Below are 13,841 nucleotides of genomic sequence, written 5' to 3' on the forward strand. Positions count from 1 at the left end.
TCTCTCTCTCTCTCTCTCTCTCTCTCTCTCTCTCTCTCTCTCTCTCTGCAGACTGTGGGTACCTTGGGGCAGGGCTTGAGTGTGACGCTTCTCTGTGACCTGATGTGACAGGGCTGAGTCAGGGTATCCTTAGAAAACATTAATCTCTTGCCTCCCTGTGCCTCCACAGACCCCAGCTTCTAGACTAAAGGATGTCTTGGGGTACAGGAGCAGCATTTATCCCTAGCCTGTGTCTGAGGGACTCTGAAGTCCAAGTTCAGCACCCCCACTACCAGCAGCCAAATCCTTTCCTCAAGCCCCTTCCCTATGCAGAGTAGTCATGGCACAGATTGGAAGGTATCTGGGAATGGCAGGTCTAGGGAGAGGTCCTCCAGTGTGGAGAGGGGAGACGGCAATAATGGCTAGAAAAAGGAACTTAGCTGTTACCCCAGCAACCGGGGGCGGGGGTGATGCCACTGGATGGCAGGGGAACAGCTTGCCTGACGTGGCAGGAGCCTGACAGTTTGGTTCCCTTCCTCGATGCCTTTGTCAATTATTTACAAAACTTGTCAGTACCAGGGCAATGCTGGGAACATCAGAGGAGAGAGATGACGAAGTTTTACAAAGGGTTTTATTGTTAAGATCATGTGACTTTAGCCATCTTCCTTTCTTGTTGAAGCAAAGCCTGTGGCTGTTACTCTTTTCCTTCTGAGTGATCCTGGGGGTTAAGGCTTTTTGTTGGTTTGTTTTTTAGGCAGGGTCTTGGTCTTCTCCCTCTATCTCCCAAGTGCTGGGATTACAGGCATGCGCCACTATACCAGGCTATACCAGCTATTGGTTAAGATTCTCGAGGACCAAAGGAAAAGCTGGAGGACCTCTCCCTAGACCTGCCATTCCCAGATACCTTCCAATCTGTGCCATGACTACTCTGCATAGGGAAGGGGCTTGAGGAAAGGATTTGGCTGCTGGTAGTGGGGGTGCTGAACTTGGACTTCAAAGTCCCTCAGACACAGGCTAGAATCTTGGCTTTGCCAGTCACCTGCCACATGACTTGGATAGGTCTTTTGGACTCTCTGAGTCTCAGGGTTCCCCTCCATAGAAAACATACACCAGGCATGGTGGTGCACACCTTTAAACTCAGCATATCAGCACATTCAGGATGTGGAGGTAGGCAGATCTCTGTAAGGTTGAGCCTGGTCTACACTGCAAGTTCCAGGCCAGGCAGAGACACCCACCAAGAAAAAAAAAAAGAAAAGAAAAAGAAAAAAAAGGAAAGAAGGGAGAGAGGGAGGAAGGGGAGATGAAGGAGAGAAAAATGATGAATACAATGATGTTTCTGTCTTGATGCTTCTAGAGACTGAGATGGTTCTTCCAGTTCTCCGGCCGTATCACCCTGCTCAGTAAACGTGAGTCCCTCTGTCCCACCAGCGTCCAGAGTCACATACTTGAGGGGCTTTCCTAACAAGACCAACAGTGTCCCTCAGGACATTCCCAGCCTCTTCCCAAAGTCCCTCTAGCCCTTCTCTCTTCTTCTTCCGGTAAGTCCTGAGCCCTGGGACTCAGCCCTACCTGTCTAGCCACACCTGCTGTGCTGGAAGGAAGGAGCCCTGCCCAGGCAGCTGGCAGACAAAGTGGAATTTCTAGTCTAAGACCCAAGGCCTCACCAGCCTTGGTATCAGTGTACCTAGGAATCCTGGCCCTCACCAACCCACCACCTGGAGGACTCCAACCTGGAGTGGCCTAGAGTGGGAAACACAATATGCTATACCAAGAATAGCTTGGTATAGTGACCTGGTATGGTGACCACTCCCCCCACTTCAAGTGCCCAGAGTTATATGTGTAACCCCAAGTACACATGTGGCACTTGGACCCCTGAGCTGAAACCAGCTCTGTGAAAGGACACCCCTAGGAACCAGTGCAGACATCTGGGGAGAGTGCTGGAAGACCATCACTGAGGCAGATGGCGCCCTCAAGCCCCCTCTTCTCTACACTAGCCCAGGCTTTGTCAAATCCCTGCAGCCCACTTCCCTGCCTGGGCCTCAGTATCTGGCCTCCTCACCCTGAGCCCTCCGACCTTCTGCTGTACTCAATTAGGAACCCCAAGCCAGCCCTACACACTCCTCCAAGCTGCCACTGAGCAAGGATAACCTGCTGACAGGAGATTCCTGAGCTGGGGGCCAGCCTCAGCTAAAGCCCTCATCCCGCTCAGAAACAATGTTCTTCTCCTTGTCATCCCGCAGAACTGCCTGCCCCTTGTGCTTAGCAGGTGGCCTAGCCTCTTCCTTCAGAGAAACTCTAGTTCAACAAATTCCAGAAACTCAGGCAAACACTGCACTTGTCCGTTTCTACTGCCTCCCTCCCTCTTTGGGAGGAAGCCACACGAGGCCCTTCCTTGCTAGGTGTCCAATCCTCCCTACATGAGACCTGGGAGAGCTCAGCAGTCAGAATGTAGACTTGCAGCACAGGGTGGGCCTGGATTTAGATCTAAGCTCTGCCACTCACAAGCCATGGTCATTTATTCACCAGAAGAAACTATTGGAGCTGCCTCCATGTTCCAGACAGTTCTTGGGGACAGAGTGCTGAGAATCTTAAGCCAGCAGTACAGACAGTGTCATTCAGAGATGTGGCTTCCAGACCGCAGATGCAGAAGCAGGAAGAGGAATGTGGTAGCCTGGGTTAAGCACAGACAGGACACTAACCTCTGGCTAGGGTCAGGATAACCAAGCAAACCTGTGTACAATATAGAAATGTAAATGACTTAGGACCCAAACTTCTCTGAAGTATCAGTGGCTATAAACGGGGCCTGAGGCGGTGCTGTTGCTGCTGCTGACCACTGCTCATTTCTCAGTGGAAGAGAGGAGGTACTTTGTCTCCACTCTGAGGAGAAAATCTGACAATTTCTGTAGAGTCTTTGTCATTGGTAGGATGCAATCTTACTTCACTGGGACATTTGATAATTTTGGTTGCCTTGAGATGTAGGGAGCCAGGCGGTGGTGGCGCACGCACGTCTGTAATCCCAGCACTTGGGAGGAAGAGGTAGGCAGATTTCTGAGTTCGAGGCCAGCCTGCTCTACAGAGTGAGTTCCAGGACAGCCAGGGCTGCACAGAGAAACCCTGTCTCAAAAAACAAAAACAAAAAACAAAAAAAACAAAAAAAAAAAGAAAAAGAAAAGTAAATAAGAAAGGAGGTGATGGCTAGGGAGATGGGAAGCAGTTAAAAGCCTTTATTCTTGCAAAGGACCTAGGTTCGATTCCCAGCACTCGCATGATGGTTCAGAATTTTCTTTAACTCCACTTCCAGGAGATCTGAAGCCCTCTTCTATGGGCGCACATGATACATAGACATATATGCAGGCAAACACCCATACATGTAAAATACTCGTAAATAAATAAAGTGGGAGGAGAAGAGGTGGGGTCGGGTGGGCTGGAGAGATAGCTCAGGAGTTAAAATTGCATTTGCAGTCTGAGTAGAGAGACTGGAGGATCCCCAGAGACCCACATAAATGCTAGGCGGGTGTGATGACCCACCTGCAATTCTACCCCAAGAATGTGGAGACAAGGGACCCCCAGAGCAAGTTGGGTGGCAAGACTGACCAAATCAACAGGCTGTGGATTACTCTTCCACCTCCGTGACAGAAGCAGCGTCTCAGATCCAACCCACAACCCACGATCATGGAAGTGAACTCAAAGGAAGGACTTAAAGACACTCAGAGGGAAAAGGCAGAGGTGCATGTGGGATTCAGCAAGATGGTCCAGCATGCAAGGGCACCTGCTGCCAAATCTGATGATCTGAGTTCAAATCCCAGGATCTACACAGTAGAAGAGGACTGACTCCTGAAAGCTGCCCTTTGACCTCAACATGTGTGCAGTGGGCATACACATGCACATGCACACACGTGTGCATATCCACATACATGCACACACATGCATACACACAAGCACACATATGCACATACATGCACACACAAAAGTATATACACACGTATATGAAAACATGCACACTCATGCACACTCGTAAGCACAGATATGCACATTCACACACACACACACACACACACACACACACACACACGGCAGAAATTTCCTGCCCAGTGTATTTACAGCGGAACTCTGTCATTGGACTGGGAAGAGGGAGGTGGAACTAGGAGTGGGGAGGAGAGAGAAAGGCAGGGAGAGAGGAGGAGAGAGTGGCAGATGTCACCCTCGTGCCTCTCAGGTAGTCATAACAAGGTTAGATAACTGACATAATTATATGGGCATCTTGTATATTGAGTATTTGCCATATATAAATCTATTTGGTTAATCTTAAGCATTAAGAGTCTTATTTCTACCAGGCACGGGGAATTGTGGTATCTACCTCGAGGGTGGCAGTTATTGTCTGGGGTTAAGCCAAGCAGTGTGGGGGTGGCAGAGTTGGCCCAGGGGCCATGCCTAGAGCCATGGAGTCACCAGAGCTGATCAGGGGAGGCAGCATCGTTTTGTGGGTCCCAGGCCAGCGCCACTGGCCAGCTGGTGCGGCCATTAGTGCGGGAACTTGGAGCCGGCTGCCCAGCAGCTGCTGCTTTTTATAATACCTCCCGCAACACACACACACACACACACACACACACACACACACACACACACTTTTTAAAAAGTAGAAAGAAGAAGGGAGGGAATGAAAAGATTAGAGAAGGCTAACCTGGGAAATCCGACACCTGGTCTAAGGAAAGGAAACAGAGGACTAAGGGACCTTCCTAATACAAAAGACTTGATTACAAAACTACAGAATGAAAGAGACCTTTGTCCCAGCCCACTGCTGTGGGGCATACTTATAGGAATAAGAGAGACCAGAACATTTCTGAGACAGGGACAGAAAGGATCACACATGGGGTAAAAAACTAGAACCCAGTTGTCTTAGTCTTTTGAAAACGCCTCTTCTCCAGGGACCATGTCACACAAGAGGTGGTGGGGTTTTCTGTGTGTGCACTTGCATGTGTGTACTCTTTCAGGGACGTACGCTCACCTGGGTTTGAGGTAGCTGAGTGCTTCTGAGAACTGGTTGGTAAGGAAGAGGTCCAGGGCTGTCATGCACTGGTCCAGGGCCTCATGGAGGCTGCTCACAGGAGACCTGTGGGAAGAGACAGACATGTACCTGACGTTGGAGCCTTGGGCTTCTCTGGCCAGGGCAGAGCCTCACCAGGCTGGTCAACTTGATGACTGGGCCTCTGGTCTGCCCATGCTATACTGAGACACAGGGATGGTTTATAGCCACCTCTCAGGGATCCCAATGGTAGAAGGAGGGAGGGTGTCACCTGAGACTCAATGGCAGGATGAGAGGGGGCTAAGGATGGGGGGCAAGGAAGCCATAGAGTGAACATTCTTACCCTTTACAGTCATAAAGGGAGTCCTTGTGGCCCTTCTGACCCATTGGGCTTTGCTGTCCTACTGGGGCATAGACACTGCCCAACCACTTTGTTCCTCTCTGGGTATTTCTTTTCCAAGTTCTTACTGACCTCAGGCCTACACTCTAGAACAGACACTGTCACAATGGGCCATGGAAGGCAGTGTTCCTGTATGAGCATTCCAGAGCTTTCCAGACTCAAGTCACCTTCCAGATGACATCTCCTACATACCTGGCCTTCTTCTAGTCCTCAAGGTCCCCAACAGCTCTTAGCATCCCACCTATATATTTAAATTACTGTCTGTTTCCTTCCACTAAAATAGAAACATCTAAAAATCAGTAATCTTGCTTCTACCACTTCAGCACCTCCAGCCCCAGTGTCTGGCACAAAGCAAGCTCCTAGCCAATACACTACTGAATAAACAAATAAATGAAGTTTGATGCTTGGACTTTCCTGGCGCTCAACTACCCCTTTTGAAAACGCCTCTTCTCCAGGGACCGTGTCACACAAGAGGTGGTGGGGTTTTGTTTAGTTTATTGAGACAGGGTCTCCCTGGCTACCCTGGAACTCTTCATATCAGGCTGGCCTGGAACTCACGGAGATCCACCTGCCTCAGTTCTGGGATTACAGGCATGCACCTGAAGGAAGGCTGTTATAGAAGTTTGCAATACTGCTGAAGAAAATCCTGATTCTCCAGTCATAGTGAGGAGAAAGTGCTCCACCAGCCAGCTCCTACACACACCCTGAGGCCCGTCAGCAGATCTTCCCAGGCAAACTGAAAACAGTCAAAGCTTACCTCCTGTACATTCTCCCAAGTCTGCTCCCCTGCCATTTTAATGAGTAACATATCTGCACCCAGTTTCTCCAGCCAGAGGTCTGATAATCATCTTTGACCTCTCACTGGGCTCTATCACCAAACACCATCAGTTCTGAAACATGTCTCACTCACCTGCCTCCATGCCTGTGGACCTCTGGGTCAAGCCGCTGCCATGGTAACCCAAGTCTGACAGGAAACCCCCTTTCCTCTTTTGCAGCCTCCTACCCAGTCTCTTAGCCGCTTTAATACTGAATTTCATGTCCCATAAGATGCCCTCCTCCTGTCTCTCTTAGGGTCTGCATTCATTTATTGGTGGTGGTTACTTGTATTCATGTTTTAAATAATAAAAACCACTCCCAAGTTGATAGAGAGATACACCAAGGCAGATTTAAGCTGATATGTCCTTCAGCAACACCAGCCTTTGCAGTGGAGGAAGCTGGGATAGGTTTGTCTGGGTTTGTGTGTGTGTATCAATAGCACATGTGTGGAGATCTGCCAACAACTTGTAGAAATCAGTAGTCTTCCTTCTACCCTGTGTCTCACAGGGATTGAACTCAGATCTCCAGGCTTGGAAGCAAACATCTTCACCTGCTGAGCCCTCTTACCTACCCTTGTTTGTCTTTTAAGGCAGAGACTTACTATGTAGCTACTATGGTTTGAATGAGAAATCTCCTCTATAGGCTTCTGTGTGAACATTCAGTCCCCAGTGGGCTAGTGTTGATTAGGGAGGAACCTTTAGAAGGTGGGGTTTTCCTAAGGGAAGTGAGCCACTAGGGGCGCACCTTGAGTGAGGCTTTACAGTGCAGCTCTTCTTCCTGTTTGATACAGTAGCCAGCTTCCTGCTCCTGCTGCCACTTTCCCCAGATGCAGACTGTATCCCCCAAGAACTGTAAGCCCAGAATAATCCCCCTCTTTCTTACATCGCGTTTGTCAGAGTTATTTTATTACAGTAACAGAAAAAGAAGCTAAGATGGGGCTGGGAGGTGGGTGACTCACCGGGTTAGAGCACCTGTTACACTTGCAGAGGCCCAGGGCTCATCTCTGAGCACCTGTAATGGTGGCTTACAGCCATCCATAACTCCCCTTCCAGAGATAAGCCTCCCCCTTCTGACTTCCTCAGACACCAGGCACACATGCAGTGTACACACATACATGCCGGCAAGACATTCATATAGATAAAATAAATGAATATCGAAGAGTGGAGAGACTAAGACAGCAAGCCAAGCTGACTCAAGTGCTCAGCTCAGTCCTCTTGCCTCAGCCTTCCAAGAGCTGGGTTTACAGGGTGAGAACTTCCTTCAGGGATTCCCCGCCCCATCCCTTGGCACTTACCCAGCCCTGGGACTCCCCCCCACCAGTCCACAGCTCCCTGCTCCCCTTTTATGGCTTTCTTTGCACTAGTTCCTCCTCAGGTGTGGGATTTGCTGGTTGCTGCATTTTTCAGGTCGAGTGTGGTTTCCATGTCCAGGGACTGCACTGGATCCTTCTTTCAGATCTGGTTGGCTATCTTAGACAGTATTTGATTCTCTGCTTTTTGTTTCAGCTTCAACTTCAATTTCTTCACACATCTTAGACACAGCTAATTATATATTATCTTAGCATTTTAGATCCTCGGAGAAAACAATTTATTGTTCCTGGTGCCTGTCACTTTCGGTGGCTTGTTTCCCTATGTGCTTTATACCTTTATCACTAACTCACATTTGAGTATTCCCAAAGGGACCTTGGGATAAGGACTCATTCCTTCAGAAAGGACCATGTTGACTTTGGCCAGGTTCCCTGGGCACCACCACCCTGGGGCTGTCAAATTCATTGTTACTTTATGGATTCTAGGTCCTCAAAGGTAGTGTGCATTTAAAAAACAAAAAAAGTAAGCTCTTGAAAGAATATCAACTAGTATGTCATTTTTAGGGAATTCTTTCCCACCACTCCCCTAGCAATTACTGATCCTGGACCCTCCGGGGCCCTCACTTCAGGGCAGGGGAAGGAGGTTGTGTCCAAAGTCTTCACACAGTTCAAGCCCCAAAGCCCGCTTCCCCTGCTTTGAGTGGCTGGAGCTTTCTGAGTCTGAAAGCCTCTAGTCAGCTTTCTGGTTACGCTCCATCTCCCACAGCTAGGGAAGACCTACCGATGTCAAAAATTCAGGATGTCATCGCAGAGGGTGCCTGGTGTAACCCACTGAGCCTCCAAGTCTGTTGGAAACACTAATATCTAACTCACTTATGTCTTAATAGCTACAGATATCTTTTGAAAGCACAGATCTAACCATGTTACTCCAAACCCATCATGGTTTCTGGTGCCTCTGAGAACAAAGACCCACTTCCTTTCCATGGTCATAAAAGGCCCAACCCAAAGCTGGCTGGCCCTCTTCTCTTGAGGCCTGGCCTGTCTGTCTTCCTTTGTGTTTAGGTCAAGCCTAGCAACCAGTGTCCAACCCATTCACCTTCGTGGTCTGAATTAACCAGGAGGCAGGAAACATAGTGCCATGGATACTCAATGACATTCTTAACTTGTACTCTCAAAATATTAGTGACATGGGGTTATCCCACTGCAGAAGAGAAAACAGGCATAGAGGTGAGGTGACTTGACCAAAACCACAGAGCTAAGTGTTGGGCTCTAACCTGAATTTCTGCCTTTGAGTCCATCAGCTGAACCTCAAGGGATCAGGGGCTCACATCTATCACGTGCAGAAGCCAAAGCTGGCCCCTTGTTTCTGCAGACACTCTACCCATCTCATCCTATCCTGAGCAGAGGTGATAAAGACACAGTCTGATGGACTTGTTCCCCTGGGGCCCCAGCACCTTTTTGACTTCACCAAAGTGAGTTACATCTACAGTGACCTCCCCTTACACTAGAGACAATCCTGAACCCTATTTCCTCTATCTCCCCTCCCACCACACCTACCAAACTCTCCATTGGTTCATGTTCAGTCTGGGTCTGGAACAGTGTGGCCCCAGCCTGGAACCTGCCCTTGAGGTGCTCAGTGTTCTGAAGCCTCCAGAGCAGGCAGAGCAACGACAGCCACAGTTAACAGGGCTGTGACTGTAAAATCCATCAGGACTAAAGAGGCCTCAGCTCAGCCTGGACACTCAAGGAAGGTATCTGAGACACTTGGAACTGAACTGAACACAAGGTGAACAAAGAAGCCCAAAAAGAGACCAGAGTACAGAGAGGGCCAGGGCTGGTAGTGCCCCAAGGTGGTTCTGAGGCACTGCAGTCTGGACAGGCTGAAGAAAGGCTCCAGAAAGCCTGCTGGATGGAGACATGAGCCAGGGGCTGGCCAGGGAGCTCAGGAAGACTGGGGACACTAGCTCTATGGGACTAATGGCATTGACAACCACTCCCTCCACTGAGAGATAGATGGTGCCTATCTAAATTAACTGTGGTATTATTTGCTCAATCCTTCCCCCAGCTGAGCTCTTATCTACACTTGACAGATAAGGGTAAAGGCACTGCTGTGTGATTCCTCTCAGGGGCTTTCTGCAGGGGCAAAACACAGGACTTTCCCCAGGCTCCCCTGCCCTAGCTATGAAGTCGCCACAGGCTGTCCCCTGGCCACCCAGGCCTTTCTGTTCCAAGGTACCTTGTTCTGCCCAACTTATATTTTTGTGATGGTGGCCTCTGCTTTCCTTAAGGATATTAAGACATGGGTAAGGGATGAAGATGGCCAGGCAATGAACTGACTGGAACATGGTTGATGACCTACATCAGGGTCCTAGGCACAGTGGAAAAGAACTGTCTCAGTCAGACACATCCACACTCACTCACATACATGCACACGTGGGAGGCCACTGTGAGGAGTGAGCTGGAGGCGGGAGGGGTACCCAGGGCTGGAGCCACTCCCCTTCCCTTTCCTCCCTATGCCATGGGTTTGGGCTGGTACTTTGAAGTCTCATGGGCAGGGCTGGGGACGAAGTGACTGGGAGAGCCCCAGATCCAGTTAACCTCAAGCCAGGAGACCAAAGTCACTCAGAGAGTGACTGGAACCAGCCCTGGATTTTAATCTCTGTTCTGTCCTTTGGGCATGGGGGACTATAGTTCAAAGAATGCAGTGTGTATCTATAGGGAGTTGTGGCTTCTGAATTGACTTTTCTAGGTTTCAAATATGTCCAAGAGGTCTCACTCAAAGTCCCCTCCTCCTGTGCCCCTTAGCCACACATGATCAGTACTAAAGGGAAAGATTTAACAGGACATGGCCTTTCAGAGTTTTGAAAGCAGACAGCTTTGAGCTGAGGTACAGCTCAGCAGCCACTTGGTCACCTACTAGAGGTGTTTTGGTTTTGTCCTTTGAGACTGGACTGGGTCTCTTATATCTAAGGCTGGCCTGGAACTCACCATGTAACCATGGATGAGCTTGAATTTCTGATCCTTTTGCCTCCACCTCCCATATGCTGGGATTACAGGTTATGCTCCACTATGCCTAGCTTTACCTCGGTCCCTGTGCATGCTAGACAAGCACCATGCCAGCTGAGCTCCAACCCCAGCCTGGAGAAAGTTCCTCAACTTTGATAAGCCTCTATTTCCTCATCAGTACAATGGGCTTAATGGTACCTACAGGATTGTGAGGCAAGACTGAGGTGGGGAGTAGTCAGGAACTATCACTAGCTGTTCTTTCCAATGCTATGCACTGCCCATCTCTTTCCTCAAGCAGGACTAAAGTGGGAACGGAACAAGCCAGGCTTGGAGGCCCATTCCTACAGTCCCAGCACCCAGGAAGATCTTGAATCTGAGGCCAGAAAAGGTCAACATAGTGATATCCTGTCAAAAAGAGAGAGGGGGTGGGGAAGGAGAGAAAGAAAGGAGGGAGGGGAAGGCCTGAATACACACTGTAACTACCAGGGGGACCACAGAGGCACACTCCTGTGTACAAAAGACAGCCATACAGGAATACTCTGAATAGAAGGACACAGGAAACCACCCCAATGTCTAACAAGAAGGATGACTAAATAAATGGAGTCTTTACATAGGGTGGTAAAGCGGGCATCAGGGTGAGGGGAACCAGCATGTGGGCCCAAGGAGGCAAAACCCTCAGAAACCCAACTGTTAGAAAAGTAACCCACAGAACAGGCTCTGTTACAGAACACTTGAAAGTGAGAGCTGGATTGTTTCTAGATTTTCCTATACTCAGCAGAGAATAAAAATGGAAAACAATAAACTCAAGACTCAGGCTGGCAATTATCTCTGGAGAGGGGAGGTGGCGGGCAGGGGTGGGGGTGGGTATTCCAGAGGGTTTCACTAACACGACTTCTCTCTTAAAGGGAGGATGGAGTGTGTGGAACACAGAGTTAGTATCTGGCAACACAGGGTGGCATGAACACAGGACTGCATTTTATTATTTACCACAGAGGCTGGAGAGATGGCTTTGTGGTTAGGAATGTGTGTCGCTCTCATAGAGGGTCAGAGTCTGGTTCCCAGGACCCTCACTGATGGCTCACCACTGCCTACAACTCCAACTACAGGGGATCTGATGCCCTCTTCTGCACTCTCTCTATATACATAATTTAAAAATCAAAACGCCTTAAAATCACTTACCATATTCTTCTGAAGCCTTAAAAACATTTCACGTTTGTTTGTTTGTTTGTTTGTTTTTTGTTTTTCGAGACAAGGTTTCTCTGTGTAGCCCTGGCTGTCCTGGAACTCACTCTGTAGACCAGGCTGGCCTCGAACTCAGGAATCCACCTGCCTCTGCCTTCCAAGTACTGGGATTAAAGGTGTGCGCCAACACTACCCAGCTACATTTCACATTTTTTTTTTAGTTAGACATGGTGGCACATGCCTGTAGTCCCAGCTGGTGGGAGATAGAGATGGGACCATCAAGAGTTCAAAGGTCATCATCCTTGGCTACCCAGAGAATGCAACAGCAGCCTGGGCTACATGAGACCCTGTCTCAGCCCACCCTGTCCCCACTGCCAAGAAATTATTGTTATATGGTAGATAAAACTTTATTAGAGTTATACCCAGACAAGATCTGAGTGTTTGCTGAGACTAAATGTCTACAGGTGGAGGTGGGGGTTGCCTCTACTTTGGTCTTCCTCTCCTCAAATCCCACAAGGATGGCACTGACCAGAAGCAGGGGACTGGACAAATGAACCTGTGTGACCACAAAGACTGGGCCCTCGCAGGCATACAGGGACACAGGTATTCTGTTCGTGCTAGAAATTTGTGCTTACTGGCCTGGAGGCTTAGAGCAGGGTTAGAGGAGCCCACGGTTCTTCTGGGGACTCAGGCACAGATGTGGTATATAGGCAAGAGGGACAAGTCTGGCTTTTAGCCAGCACGTCTGGATTTGTGGATGGAAGCCTTGCTCCAATGTCTGCCTTTTCTTCTGAAAACCACGGTTCTAGTACTGAAGGGTGGTATTCTCACAGGACTGTGTAGAAAAGTACCCAGGCAGGCTCCAGAGCTGAGCTTTCAACCCTCAGCAGGAAGAGCACAGCTAGCCCAGCCTCTCTGTATTTTCCAAAGGAGGAAACAGAAGTCAGGGAGGTAAAACCCTTGACTGAAATTATACAACAGAAAATGATTAGGGGAAACTTAACAGGTGACTTCCTCCAGCCCACGGTGTCCCCCAGCACAGATCGCCCACTCTCTCGGACCCACACTATTCTATAGGCCCTGGGGAGGCTTCCAGCTGGCTGGTGGCTTTTCTCCTCCCAGTTCATCTGTCAGGCCTCAGGCCTTTGGCAAATATTGTCACTAGTCTGAGTCTCCAGGTAGGGCGGGCAACCCTCCCAGCTCACCTGAGCAGGATCTCTGCCCAGCAACCTCCCAGCAGCAGCCTGGGATCCCAGCAACTGGCCCAAGCACTGAAACTCAGGCACAGCAGAACTGCTGATTGTCTCCAGACAATCTAGGGGGTCTGTCTGTGACTTCCGAGGGATGGGGGTGGGGCTGGCCAGGACAGCCATGTTGGTAGTGACAACAGCCACCTTGACAACCTAGGTTCCTGCTACACCCAAAACCCCGGGCCCCAAGCACACTTAGAGCCCTTCAAATACCCCAGATATCCCTAAAGGTGATGCCACCAGACAGAGCTGTGTTCAAATCTCACTTTCCACTCTTATCTCCCGGATAATCAAAGTCACTTAAGAGCTATGCCTCAGTTTCCTCATCTGCAAAGAAGGGTGATTGTAACAAGGTCCACCCCACGGGTATACACTCTATGAGGAGGGAGAGAAAGTTGGGACCCAGAAGGCCTGTGACTGAGCCAGGGTCCCCAGGAGGCAGCGGGGCGCGGGCTGCAGGCTGCGCAGCGGCTGGAGCCGCAGTGCGGTCCCGGGGCTCCTCCTGGGAGGCCCCCGCAGCATTCGCCCCGCATGGCCCGCGCCCGCAGGCGGCCTCCGCCACTCACCCTGCGGGCTGGTCGCCCGGGCCGCTGGCCGTGCTCATCGCTGTGCGCGCCGGACGCCAGGCACAGCCTGGGTGCTGCGGCCGGATCCCAGCGACGCGGCGGCCGGGGAGGGGCGCGCCGGGGGGCGGGGAAGGCGACGGGGCCGGGCCGGTCTCGGGCTGCCCACCCGCGCAGTGGGGCCATGGCCGCGCCCGCGCTGCGCACGCCCGCCCCTGGCGCTGGCCAGGTGAGACCCCGGCGCTCAAGGTCGGCGCGGCCCGGGCCTCGGAGCATCGGCGCAGACACCTACCGGAGCTGCGGACACGTCCACCCG

The 13,841-nt window shown here is 50.4% G+C and overlaps 1 protein-coding gene across 1 annotated transcript in view; it reads right to left on the reverse strand.

The window, feature by feature from the left end:
• The window catches only part of Ttc39a (tetratricopeptide repeat domain 39A), a 35,337-nt gene extending 21,705 nt beyond the window's left edge, over positions 1 to 13,632 (reverse strand). The window contains exons 1-2 of the mRNA XM_028785951.1: positions 13,529 to 13,632; positions 4,985 to 5,089 (exon numbers count right to left, since the gene is read on the reverse strand). Of these exons, the coding sequence (XP_028641784.1) occupies positions 4,985 to 5,089; positions 13,529 to 13,566 (143 nt within the window). The 5' untranslated portion in view covers positions 13,567 to 13,632. The remainder of the gene's footprint in view (positions 1 to 4,984; positions 5,090 to 13,528) is intronic.
• Positions 13,633 to 13,841: the final 209 nt, after the last annotated feature.

This window comes from Grammomys surdaster, unplaced genomic scaffold (assembly GCF_004785775.1).
Source record: "Grammomys surdaster isolate TR1022 unplaced genomic scaffold, NIH_TR_1.0 100, whole genome shotgun sequence".
Lineage (NCBI taxonomy): Eukaryota > Metazoa > Chordata > Mammalia > Rodentia > Muridae > Grammomys > Grammomys surdaster.